Raw genomic sequence first — 13,697 nt, 5'->3', positions numbered from 1 at the left:
CCAGAGAGAATAAGTTCAGTGCTCGTAATCTTTCCTCATAACTAAGATCCTCCAGTCCCTTTATTAGCTTTGCTGCTCTTCTCTGGACTCTCTCCAGTTCCAGCACATCCTTTCTGAAGACTGGTGCCTAGAACTGGATAGCATACTCTTGGTGCAGCCGGACCAGAGTCTTGTAGAGCTGGACAATTAACGTTTTATCTCTGGAGTTAATCCCCTTTTTAATGCATGGTAATATTCTGTTGGCTTTGCTTGCAGCAGCCTGGCATTGCATGCCATTGCTAAACCGGTCATCTACTAGGACCCCCAGGTCTTTTTCCATCCTAGATTCCCCCAGAGGTTTTCCCTCTAATGAGTAGATTGCTTCTATATTTTTACCACCCATATGCATTATTTAAATTTTTTCTACATTAAACCTCATTTGCCATGTAGTTGCCCACCCCATTGTGATTGAAAACGAGCATCGATTTGACCTTACCAATGATTAGAAAAATTAACAAACATTCTTACAATAAAAAATGTTGAACACATATCTACTAATGTATACCCAACTTTATTCTAAATAAAAAAGCAAAATTCTTGCATATGTTGAACAAATATATTGTAAGGTGTATGTGTAAGGATCTCCTTGAAATGACTAAACATATTTGGGTGTCTCAGCCTCTGCTGAAGGTTCATTGAATGAAATCCTCATAGTGCAGTTCTATTTTTTATAATGCAGTTTTATAGCTGCATAAACAAAAATACAAAAATGTCACCACACAGCAATTAGCTAGCTAGCACAAAAACTGTTTAACCACACAAGTAATAAAAAAATAAAATAAGCATATGCTCAATGCCTGAAAAATGTCTGTTGTGCAAATATTAAATCATTTAATTAAATAATAATTATTGTATTATGCAAGTACACACACCTTACACAAATAAATAACAAGGATAAAAAAGTGCATATACAGTATACACATAAGGCTTCATTTCCATGGACGTTTTTACTGCCACTTTTCTGAGCTTTTTTTGCAGCTTTAAAACGGCTCTCCATGTTAGTCTATGGCCTCATGTCCACCATTAAGTTTCTGAGCTGTAGATGGCTGAGCCGTTTTTAGACTGCAAAAAAAACCCAGGACCAGTGCATTCTGAAGCTCCAGCCTTAGAGCTGTAAAAACACCAGACGTTAAACGCTCAAAAACGTGCAAAAACGCTAAAAACCGCTACCGTGGCGTTTTTAAGCTCCAGCTCAAAAAATAAATAAATAATAAAAAAAAAAACATGGACAGGCGTTTTTAAGCTGTAAAAAAGGCTAAAAAAAGTGGCTGTAAAAACGTCCATGGAAATGAAGCCTTAACCACTAGCCGACCAGCCGCCGTCATTCTACGGCGGCAGGTCGGCTCTCCTGGGCGAGACCACGTCATTCTACGTCGGCTCTTTGAGCCGCCACTAGGGGCGCGCGCTCGCCCCGGACTCCCGTGCGTGTGCCCGGTGGGCGCGATCGCCGCCGGGCACACGCGATCGCTCGTTACAGAGCAGGGACCGGGAGCTGTGTGTGTAAACACACAGCTCCCGGTCCTGTCAGCGGGGGAAATGCTGATCTTCTGTTCATACAATGTATGAACAGAAGATCAGTGTTTCCCCTAGTGAGGCCACCCCCCCCCACAGTAAGAACACACAAGGGACATACTTAACCCCTTCCCCACCCCCTAGTGTTATCCAATCCAATGCATTTTTATAGCACTGATCGCTATAAAAATGCCAATGGTCCCAAAAATGTGTCAAAAATGTCCGAAGTGTCCGCCATAACGTCGCAGTACCGAAAAAAAATCGCTGATCGCCGCCATTACTAGTAAAAAAAAGATATTAATAAAAATGACATAAAAATACCCCCTATTTTGTAAACGCTATAACTTTTGCGCAAACCAATCAATAAACGCTTATTGCGATTTTTTTTTTTACGAAAAATAGGTAGAAGAATACGTATCGGCCTAAACTGAGGAAAAAAAATGTTTTTTTATATATTTTTGGGGGATATTTATTATGGCAAAAAGTAAAAAATATTATTTTTTTTTTCAAAATTTTCGCTCTATTTTTGTTTATAGCGCAAAAAATAAAAACCGCAGAGGTGATCAAATACCACCAAAAGAAAGCTCTATTTGTGGGAAAAAAAAGACGCCAATTTTGTTTGGGAGCCACGTCGCACGACCGCGCAATTGTCTGTTAAAGCGACGCAGTCCCGAATCGCAAAAAGTACTCTGGTCTTTGGGCAGCAATATGGTCCGGGGGTTAAGTGGTTAATGATACATGAACAACAAACTAATATTCAAAATCCATTTTGCATCATGCGCTGGTCCATTTGCATTTCAATAGTTCATCATTGTGACAGTGTCCTCAATACATTTAATGAAAAAAAAGAAAAAGTTGCATGGATTTTTTTCTTTAAAAAAAAAATTGAAGATAAATAACCTCTTCCAACAACACATGACTGCACACAGTACTTTCTTATTTATATGTTCAACCAATCATAGACCTCTTAATTATAAGAGGTATAAAACAACCTGATGGAGAATTCCCAGTAAATGTACCATACACATCCAATCATAATACTCAAGAGGGATCCCAGCTGGTAGGACTTAATCAGATCCATAGTGTCTCTATTTCATAAATCCCCATAGTGGTGAAAGAAACCAAAGGAACATCTATTGCTTTCCGCCAAATAGATTTTATTGATGATAAACAGCAAGTATAGTCACAAAGAACAAATATGTATCCGGCACTCAATCAGCAAGGCATTCCTTAGTGTATACAGCATGATAGGCAAAAACTAAACAGCTGCTGGTCAAACTCTCAGAGGCAAGAATAGAATGACCCTTTGTAGTATGATGACATCACCAAGTAAGCTTCAACCTTACATGTTACGTCCCCAGGGTTGGACTTTATCAGAGCATTTATAGCTGCATAAACATAGGCTTCAGGAGAACTGTTCAAATTAACTCAATACAATTTTTACTGGATAACAGCTAATTTTGCATGAGCCATGGAGACACTTTGGACAGGTGTGGTTTGGATTTCATCTGAAAGTTGTCAGTGAATCCAGCAAGATTCAACTCGCTCTAAGTTTTGCTAAATCATGCAAAATGTTTAGAGAATAAAATCTTTTGGGTGAATGTCATTTAAATGAATAGGGGGCAGATCTTGTTAGTTAATTCTGGCCATTAGTAGGCTATTAGGTAAGTTATTGTCAAAAAGACATGGGAAACTTGGGACTACAAGGAGGAACCTGTGTCAATGGCAAAAACAAATGTGCAGCATGGAGACGACCGTTTACATGTGGCTTTAATGGTAACATGGAAAATTCACTACTTCTTTAAATTACAGATTTAGGGAATGCCTTACAGCATCTCTAGATACAAAAATTATTAGATATTTTTCAGTTAACTACTCCTTAGATGGAGTTGCTGCTGGAGTTTACTTTTTCAGGATTCTTTTCCTCTATTTTGAATTAATAATCCTGGGAATAAGACACTTCCTGTCCCTGAGTCCTTCACTGTAGGTATAGAGCATGGGTCTTCAAACTATGGCCCTCCAGTTGTTCAGGAACTACAATTCCCATCATGCCTAGTTATGTCTATGAATGTCAGAGTTTTACAATGCCTCATGGGATGTCTAGTTCCGCAACAGCTGGAGGGCCGTAGTTTGAGGATCCCTGGTATAGAGGGAGCCAGGATTGTTACCCAGGCTGGAAAATTGACAGTGTCACTGTGTCAGTGTCTCTCTCGTCTCTGTGAGTCCCAGGATTACACACAGCAGGCATTTCCTGCTGTGTGTATTGGAGCTTAGTGTGTTAACTTTGGCCATGATGTGAGAAAAGTCCCGCCCTCCTCCTAGATCAGCTCATGTGATAGGCAGAACAATGCGTCTATCACACAAGCTGATCTAGGAGGAGGGCGGGACTTTTCTCACAGCGCGGCCAAAGTTTTCACACTAAGCTCCAATACACACAGCGGGAGATGTCTGCTGTGTGTGAAGTGTAGAGGAGGAGGGAGGGAGGGGAGCGCTGCAGCCACACTGACAGTGTGTGTGATAAATTCTTTCTCATGTCACGCTGCCCCGTCGGCCCCTCCTCTCTTCTCGTCCATCCCCATTTGCTTGTGACATCATCTGGGATGGACGAGAAGAGAGGAGAGGCCGCCAAGGCAGCGTGACATGAGAGAGAATTTATCACAGATGCTTCCTGCATACTGGCTGCCAGGTAAACGCTGTGCCCCTATGTGCTCCAATATATCCCCCGATGTGCTCCAATATGCCCCGATGTGCTCCAATATGCCCCGATGTGTGCCAATATGCCCTCATGTGCGCCAAGTGCCCCGTGCCCTTATGTGCCATGTGTCCTGATGTCCCGTGCCCTGATGTCCTGTGCCCCAGTCTGCTGTGCCTTAATGTCATGTGCCCTGATGTGCTGTGCCCTGATGTACTGTGACCTAATGTGCTGTGTCCTTTACCCTGATGTGGCCTGGTGTGCTGTACCCTGATGTGCTATGCCCTGATGTTCACTGTGCCCTCATGTGCCCTGATGTGCTGTGCCCTGATGTGCACTGTACCCTGATGTGTTGTGCCCAGTGCATGCGTGCATGCCAGGGGGGGGAGGGGGGGCGGCAAAATGCACCTTAACCTGAGTTGGCAAAAATCCTTGCATCGGCCCTGATTGTAGGTATAGAGGGAGCCAGGATTGCCACCCAGGCTGGATCTCATACATCACTGTAGGTGTAGAGGGAGCCAGGATTGCCACCCAGGCTGGACCTCATACATCACTGTAGGTATAGAGGGAGCCAGGATTGCCACCCAGGCTGGACCTCAAACATCCATACCTATGTTTATCTTCATTACAAATTGGCTGGTGAGAGTAAGGCCCTGTACACACGATCAGTCCAAACTGATGAAAACAGACTGAAGTTCAGTTTCATCGATCCAAACCGTCCGTGTGTGGGCCCCATCAGTCTGTTATCCTTCGGTCCAGAAATTTAGAACTTGCTTTAAAATTGAACTGATGGACTGGTAACCGATCGGTCAAAACCGATGGTTAGTACGCAAAAGCATCGGTTCCAAACCCGGGCATGCTTAGAATCAATTTGACGCATGCTTGGAAGCATTGAACTTAATTTTTCTCTGCACATCGTTGTGTTTTACGTCACCGTGTTGGGCTCGATCGGTTTTTGAACTGATGGTGTGTAGGCACATCAGACCATCAGTCAGCTTCATCGGTGAACCGATGAAACTGAACTTTAGTCCGTTTTCATCAGTTTGGACTGATCGTGTGTACAGGGCCTAATAGTTTACAGAACAAAGATAAGACTGTGCTTTCTGTTAAGCTCAAAGGAAGTGCTGTTTTCAGCCTGGTACACAGAGGCTGAATGTCAGGAGACATCGGCCGGTAAAAAAAAAAAAAACAGCCGACGTTCGGCCTGTGTGTATGTCGGTCTGTCCGATGTGCATGCTGGAAAACCAGCAGCCGACCGGCTCCCGTTCAGCGCTCCTAGCGAATGGTGGAGAATGCTGATCGGAGTGTTCTGGCGGGGAGTGGGGGGGCACCCCCCTGTCAGACCCGTCCCATGAAGGGCCCACCGGCCCGCCACCCCTATTCATGCGTCTGGCCCCTTTCAGGATGCCGGATGCATGGATTCCAACACCAGCCACCACTAATAGCAAGGATGACTTGCCACAAACTTGTGGCAGTGTTGCACATTTTCACTGGCAGGTTGTACACTTGCAGAGCACTTGAAGCACAAGTTGACACTTTTCCAATGTGTAGCCAATTTGCATGACAAGTCTCTAGCAAGAGCAAAGTTGCAGTGGTGAGTCTACAGCATGAGCTCTGCAAGTCTACAGCATGGAAATTCAACCACAGTGACCCCTGTGGTGGGATGACTATTGCACAACATTACTGAACCAGAACTTGCAGCAGGCTTGTAGAATGTTCACAATGAAAAATTATCTGGAGTCATGCAATGCGGACTTGCTACAATTGTGCAACAAACTTGTGACGCCTGGCAGGTCTAGCAAGAGCTTAAACTTGCAGCACAATTGTTTGCTACCTGGATTACTCCCACTCTATAAGCTATATACCTCTAAGCCTTCTGGATCCCTTCAAAGTGTCACTTCTAACTATTTTCAGTGTTGTAACTAAGCAGAAGATATCCCTGAGCTCCTGCATATTGGCCAGATTGACATGCTCAGTCTCTCTGCAGTTGAAGTCATATTTACAGCTGCTGCTGTCTGTCTTCCATTGGCCAATTCTGCTCCAATGCATGACATTTAATTTCAAATTGCTTATTTTTTTAATGTATGGGGGTGTTAAAAAAAATGACCTGTCGACGGCTGCCAGGTATGCTAGGTGTGCCACTGAAGGGACCACAGAGCATTATGGGTATATGCAAAACATGGTAGTTTGCCCAGAAATTTGCAGCAAATTTGAAACTCATCCCTTACATACAGATATACATTTTTTTAAGTGGCACCTGACTACATCTAGTAGTGTGTGCCTAAAGTCCAGCTCCAGTAAAAACTTTTTTATTTTGCATTGTGCTTTATGTCTCAACCTACAAAATTACTTCTCGCTTCCTGTCCTGATGAGACCATGTACAGGGTCAAATAAGAAAAAATCTCTCCAAAGAGACACAGATACCAATAAAAATACTTGACAAGTACGTTGAATAAGCTGTGAAAATGAATGCTAAACTATATCACACGGTCTCATATACCTTTTGGAGCAGGTATATGGTAATGCAGTTTTATTCATGGCCTTCAGTTTGGTAAGTGTTGCTGTTTTATTTTTCCCTAGGGGTCCCTTTGAAGAGTTTTGATGCAGTCACAGTTGACAGCGATTTGGACTCGGTGACAACAGAGAGGGTGCGAGATCATATTCGTAAAGCCCTGAGCAGCAACAAGAGAGGTGACAGATTGTAAACATTAAATTCAGGAATATATTATGTTCAATCACATGGAGTTTTTTTTTAGCTTTTTGATTTATGAATCATACTGAATGCAGGAGGTTATATATACATCATACATAACTCTGAGCTGCTAGCATGACTGATACAATTAAAGCAGAGCTCCGCTGAAAAAAAAAATCTTAAAAGCCAGCAGCTACAAACACTTGTGCCCTCATATATTTCAGTCGTGCCGTCCCCCCCCCCCCCAGGCTGCTATTAACACAGTGCCCAAAGCACCAAACTCCTCCTCCATGCACTGCCACACGGGTCTTCCCTGAGTCCCTCCCAGGTACAGACCGGGAGTAACCCTGAAAGGGGAAAGTGCTTCTGACCTGATACTTAGCAAGTCCATTGATGGAGGTGAGCACATAAGGAGAAACTAAGGTGGAGGAAATCACAGCACTATCATTTATGTACAAGTAAACAGTGCCAGTACATGCTATGGATTCAAAGGACTAGCAACGTCCATGACACTGACTGAGAGAAAAATGCAAGAGGAGGATATAAGGGGGGGGGGGTAGGTAGGGCTGGACTTTGTAGAGACAAAAATATGTGAAGTGGGGGGGGGGGGGTCTGGACCTTGGAGAGAAAAAAAAACAGGGGGAGTGGGGCAGGACTTTGGAGAGCCCAAAAAATGTCAAGAGGAAAATTGAGGTTTGTTTTTTTTGAAGGGAGATGGGGGTGTGAGAAGGGCTGGACTTTGGAGAGAATAAAATAATGGAGGGGGAAAGGGGGTCTGAATTTGATAATGATAAAAAAATGTGGAGGAGGGGGCTGGACTTTGGAGAGACAAAAAACGGAAGGGAAGAGAGTTGGGGGTGTGAGAAGGGCTAGACTTTGGAGAGACAAAAACGGGAGGGAAGAGAGATGGGGGTGTGAGAAGGGCTGGACTTTGGAGAGACAAAAAACGGGAGGGAAGAGAGATGGGGGTGTGAGAAGGGCTGGACTTTGGAGAGACAAAAAACTGGAGGGAAGAGAGATGGGGGTGTGAGAAGGGCTGGACTTTGGAGAGACAAAAAAAACGGAGGGAAGAGAGATGGTGGTGTGAGAAGGGCTGGACTTTGGAGAGACAAAAACCGTGAGGGAAGAGAGATGGTGGTGTGAGAAGGGCTAGACTTTGGAGAGACAAAAAACGGGAGGGAAGAGAGATGGGGGTGTGAGAAGGGCTGGACTTTGGAAAGACAAAAAAACGGAGGGAAGAGAGATGGGGGTGTGAGAAGGGCTGGACTTTGGAGAGACAAAAAAACCGGAGGGAAGAGAGATGGGGGTGTGAGAAGGGCTAGACTTTGGAGAGACAAAAACGGGAGGGAAGAGAGATGGGGGTGTGAGAAGGGCTAGACTTTGGAGAGACAAAAATGGGAGGGAAGAGAGATGGGGGTGTGAGAAGGGCTGGACTTTGGAGAGACAAAAAACCGGAGGGAAGAGAGATGGGGGTGTGAGAAGGGCTGGACTTTGGAGAGACAAAAAAAACGGAGGGAAGAGAGATGGTGGTGTGAGAAGGGCTGGACTTTGGAGAGACAAAAACCGTGAGGGAAGAGAGATGGTGGTTTGAGAAGGGCTGGACTTTGGAGAGACAAAAACCGTGAGGGAAGAGAGATGGTGGTGTGAGAAGGGCTGGACTTTGGAGAGACAAAAAACAGGAGGGAAGAGAGATGGGGGTGTGAGAAGGGCTAGACTTCAGAGAGACAAAAAACGGGAGGGAAGAGAGATGGGGGTGTGAGAAGGGCTGGACTTCGGAGAGACAAAAAACGGGAGGAAAGAGAGATGGGGATTTGAGAAGGGCTGGACTTTGGAGCGACAAAAAATTGAGAGGGAAAGGGGGTGTGAACTTTGGAAAGATAAAAAATGTGGGGGAGGGGGCTGTACTTTGTAGAGATGAAAAAATATGGGGGACTGGACTTTAGAGAAACAAAAATACAGGGGGTGGACATTAGAGAGACAAAAAATGAGGAGGGGGTGTCTAGATTTTGGTGAGACAAAAGACCAGGTGTGCTGGACTTTGGAGAAACAGGGGGGGGGGGGGGTTGGTAGACTTTGGGGACACTAAAAAAGTCTTTCTGCTAATGTTACCTAGTTCATTGCATTTGTCAGATTACATTAGAGATTTGTTATACAGTATATCATTTTTTAGTTTACAAAGCAGATACTGCTGCCTCTAAACAAGAAGGTAATACAAGCCAGCTTCCAGTTGGAAAATGCACTGAAGCTCCCATGCACCAGTTGCCCCCCCCCCCCTGACTTTTTTTTTCCTGCACCTCCATTTCAGAAAGGCTATATCCCCCCCCCCCCACATTTCTTCTGTATTTAGGATTTTAATCTACTTGGATTTAAGATTTTAATACATCTTGTTATTACTTATTTATATAGAACCAATTGGTGGTGTTGTACAAAGTAAGGCCTCGTACACACGACAGAGTTTCTCGGCAGAATTCACCGAGAAACTCGGTCAAAACCCGGATTCTGCCGAGAAACTCTGTCGTCTGTACAGTTTTGGCTCGATGGAGCCGCCGAGGAACTCGACGAGAAAATAGAGAACATGTTCTCTATTTTCTCGTTGTTCTCGTTGTTCTATGGGAGAAGGCGGCCCGCCGAGCTCCTCGGCGGCTTCATCCCAAAACTCGACGAGGAACTCGACGTGCCAAGCACGTCGAGTTCCTCTGTCGTGTGTACGGGGCCTAAGTCATACAAGAATGACAAGTTACAAAATCTGTATCAGAAAAAAAGCATAGAACAATAGCAAAATACTATTTCCTTACCTGTAAGAGTTTACAGTCTTGAACTGCGCTGTCAATTTTACATTGCATGGAGAGTAAATGCAGATTGTAATATAGATCATTGAGAACATACCTTCAAGATTTGAACAAGGATCCAGAATATGTTGTCTAAACAATTTTTTACATATTTTTAGAATGTGCAAAATACACTTACATACAGCTTTCTTACTCAGATCCTGGCCACAGCAAAAGAAGAGGCCTCCGTGATAGGGATGATTGCGGAAGGTAAGTTCAGCTGGAGTATATTCTGACCTTCTGTTTGGAATCATATTCATATATTTTATTTATTAAATATAATAACTGAATAGTGTAAAGAAAATTGTATTAATTAGTTATGAAGTTTTAAAAGAAATGTTGTTTCTGCATGTGTGTGGGGACAGGCATACTTGCTTCATATTCTGATGTTACCATGCTTAATAGTACTACTTTTTTGGTCCAGGCCTTATCTGTAGGAAAATAAAGGAAATTTGTACTTCGAGAAATATGTAAGCTGTCATTGCTGACCTCTCCTAACAACCCGAGTTGCTGGGTACCTTCAATAATTTTTTGGCGTAACCCAGAAACAAGTGCGCAGAATAGCATGTTTTACTTAACGTGGTATTCAACCCAAAAGCAAACATTTATTTTATTGCAGCTTACCAGTTCTTAGATGTGGTGGCTGTATTACTTTTCTTGTTTAGGCTTTCTTTCCTTTATTTTCACCTGGTGATCTTGCCAGTAAATCTGTTGTTTTTCAAAAGATGAAGCTGCCTTGTAGATGTAGTAGTTACGGGGTTAAGACAGACCATTTACTACTGACAGGGGGGGCCTACAATAATCATCTTTTATTTATTTATTTGTGTAAAACCTGTATCCCAAAAAGGAAAACACTTTTGCTGTAACTATTTGTAAAGTGTTAGCTAGAGTTCAGCTTCAATTTGTTAGTGTATTTAATACTGCTAGTCTGCCTAAAACTCGCCTCCCCCCAGATTAACAATCCTGTTGTCCAAAGGTACTACGCCTTCATCCAGAGTGGGGGCACGCTAATACACACTGTGATTGATAAGCTGCAATATAATACATGTTTGGGTTTAATACCACTTAAATTCTGCCCTAATTTGTTAAATGCTTATTTTCTGTTAGTGGCTCAGGTAGTTTTTCCTAGCTCTGTGCTATTTTTATATTTTTACTGATAGCCTAAATGTGTACAAAGAAACATGGTTTGCAAATGAACCTGCGCTTTGTGTATATAGGGAAAGAAAACGTGTACTTAACTGTATTTGTAAGAAACCCAACGAGTCCTCAATGGTGTCTTGTTTAGTTAGTCTTGAAGCATGGCATATATAGTATACAGCATTATACAAACAATTTGACGTATTATGCAACTTCATTGCAAAAATATGTTTACTTATAAGACCTTATGAATAAGCACGAAAGGTGCAACACACGTGAAGGTGCTTGAATGTTGCTATCTGTATGCCATGCTTTTTGACTGAATAAATTACCACCAATATTGCAAGTGACTGCTAAGGACATGTGTTTTTTACAAGTTCAGTGTAATGGAACTGGCAAGGTCCAAGGACTGATTCAATCTGTGCATGCAAAGTAAGAGTTATGGCCAACTAAAAGTTTGACGTACTTTATGTGTAGAAAAAAATGACTGCTCCCCTGTGAAAATAGGGACACACGTAAATAAAATACTGAAAAAAAAATGTCATCATCACAAATATTTGTATTACTGCTTTAACAAAGGAGAACAACACATTTTACCAGTTTTGCTTCCTTCCAGTATTAACTTTCTATGCAACTCGCTTGGTCACATAACCTCTCAGAGAGATTAAGGAAGTAGATACTGTAAAAGGTGTGGGGTGCTCCTTCATTATTTCTTTATCAATTAAGCAGGTAAAATGTCTGGAGTTGATCCTAATGCCGCGTACACACGATCAGTCCATCCGATGAGAACGGAACGATGGACCGTTTTCATCGGTTAACCAATGAAGCTGACTGATGGTCAGTCGTGCCTACACACCATCGGTTAAAAAAACGATCGTGTTAGAAGGCGGTGATGTAAAACACAACGACGTGCTGAAAAAACGAAGTACAATGCTTCCAAGCGACTTTTTAACCGATGGTTGTGCCTACTAACGATTGTTGTTTTCCCCCATTGGTTAGGAATCCATCGGTTAAATTTAAAACAAGTTGGCTTTTTTTTAACCGATGGTTAAATAACCGATGGCGCCCACACACGATCGGTTTTGGCCGATGAAAATGGTCCATCAGACCATTCTCATCGGTTTAACCGATCGTGTGTACGCGGCATAAGTGTAGTATTTGGAATCTATTGCTGTAAACCTACATCATGCATTCAAAGGAGCTGTCCATACAAGTGAAACATGGTATTGTAAGGCTTAAAAAATTAAACAAATTCATCAGAGAGAAAGCAGCGACATTAGGGGTGGTCAAATTAACAGTTTGGTACATTGTGAGGAAAGAAGAACATACTGGTGAGCTCAACAACATAAAAAGGCCTGGACGTCCATGAAAGACAACAGTGGTGGATGATCCCAGGATCCTCTCTATGGTAAGGAAAACCCCATTCACAACATCTAGACAAGTGAAGAACACTCTCCAGGAGGTGGGCATATCACTGCCAAAGACTACAATCATGAGAAGACTTCACAAGAGCAAACCATTCATAAGCCTGAATAATAGAAAAGCCAGATTGAACTTTGCCAAAAACATCTAAAAAAAGCCAGACCAGTTCTGGAAAAGCATTCTTTGGATGGATGAAACTAAGATTAATCTGTACCAGAAAAAAAAAGCGTGGAGAAAGCTTGGAACAGCTCATGATCCAAAGCACACAACATCATCTGTAAAACATGGTGGAGGCATTGTGATGGCATGGGCATGCATGGCTTCCAGTGACACTGGGTCATTGATGTTTATTGATGATGTGATAGGAAACAATAGCAGCCGGATGAATTCTGCAGTGTTTAGAGATAATACTGTCAGCCCAGATTCAGCCAAATGCAGCAAAGTTGATTGGACAGAGCTTCACAGTACAGATGGACAATGATCCAAAATACACAGCAAAAGCAACCCAGGAGCTTTTGAAGGAAAAGAAGTGGAATATTCTGCAATGTCTGAGTCAATCACCTGATCTCAACCCCTTTAACCGCTTCCATACCGCGTCATTGGGAAATGACGGTGGCAGGAACCCCTCGCCGATCCGGGTGGACGTCATATGACGTCCTGTGTTCCCGGCGATCTAGGGCGGGGGCGAGCGCGCGCGCCCCCGGCAGCGCTCGTGACCCGGCACAGGTGCCCGCTATTGCCGCCGGGCACCCGCGATTGCCGGTAATCAAGGCAGGAGTGTGGATCTGTGTGTGTAAACACACAGATCCACCTCCTGTCAGCGGTGAGGAGACCAATGTGTGTTCCCAGTACAGAGGAACACATCGGTCTCCTCCCCTTGAGAAATCGCCGCCAATACTAGTAAAAAAAATAATAAAATAAAAATGCCATAAATCTATCACCTATTTTGTAGACGCTATAACTTTTGAGCAAACCAATCAATATACGATTATTGCGATTTTTTTTTTTACCAAAAATATGTAGAAGAATACTTTTCAGCCTAAACTGAGGAAATTTTTTTTTCGCTCTTCTTTTGTTTATAGCGCAAAAAATAAAAACCGCAGAGATGATCAAATACCACCAAACGAAAGCTCTATTTGTGGGTGGGAAAAAACATAAAGATTTCGTTTGGGTACAGTGTTGCATGATCACGCAATTGTCATTCAAAGTGCAACAGCGCTGAAAACTAAAAATTGGTCTAGGCAGGAAGGGGGTGAAAATGCCCTGTATGGAAGGGGTTAAGAGAGTGCTCCTAATCTCAGCTCGTTACCTGTATAGAAGACACCTGGGAGACAGAAATCTTGCTGATTGATAGAGGATCAAAATAAACCTACCA

General features: G+C 43.0%; 1 protein-coding gene across 2 annotated transcripts in view; it reads left to right on the top strand.

Annotated features, from left to right (window-relative positions):
- Positions 1-13,697, top strand: part of LOC120932662 (trichohyalin-like) — a 165,472-nt gene that overhangs the window by 68,377 nt on the left and 83,398 nt on the right. For both annotated transcript variants that reach the window (XM_040345205.1, XM_040345214.1), the window contains 2 exons: positions 6,824-6,934; positions 9,922-9,973. In XM_040345205.1, the coding sequence (XP_040201139.1) occupies positions 6,824-6,934; positions 9,922-9,973 (163 nt within the window). The remainder of the gene's footprint in view (positions 1-6,823; positions 6,935-9,921; positions 9,974-13,697) is intronic.

This window comes from Rana temporaria, chromosome 1, assembly GCF_905171775.1.
Source record: "Rana temporaria chromosome 1, aRanTem1.1, whole genome shotgun sequence".
Classification (NCBI taxonomy): Eukaryota; Metazoa; Chordata; class Amphibia; order Anura; family Ranidae; genus Rana; species Rana temporaria.
The sequence above is the reverse complement of the archived record's forward strand: the minus strand, read 5'-3'. Positions and strand labels throughout refer to the sequence as shown.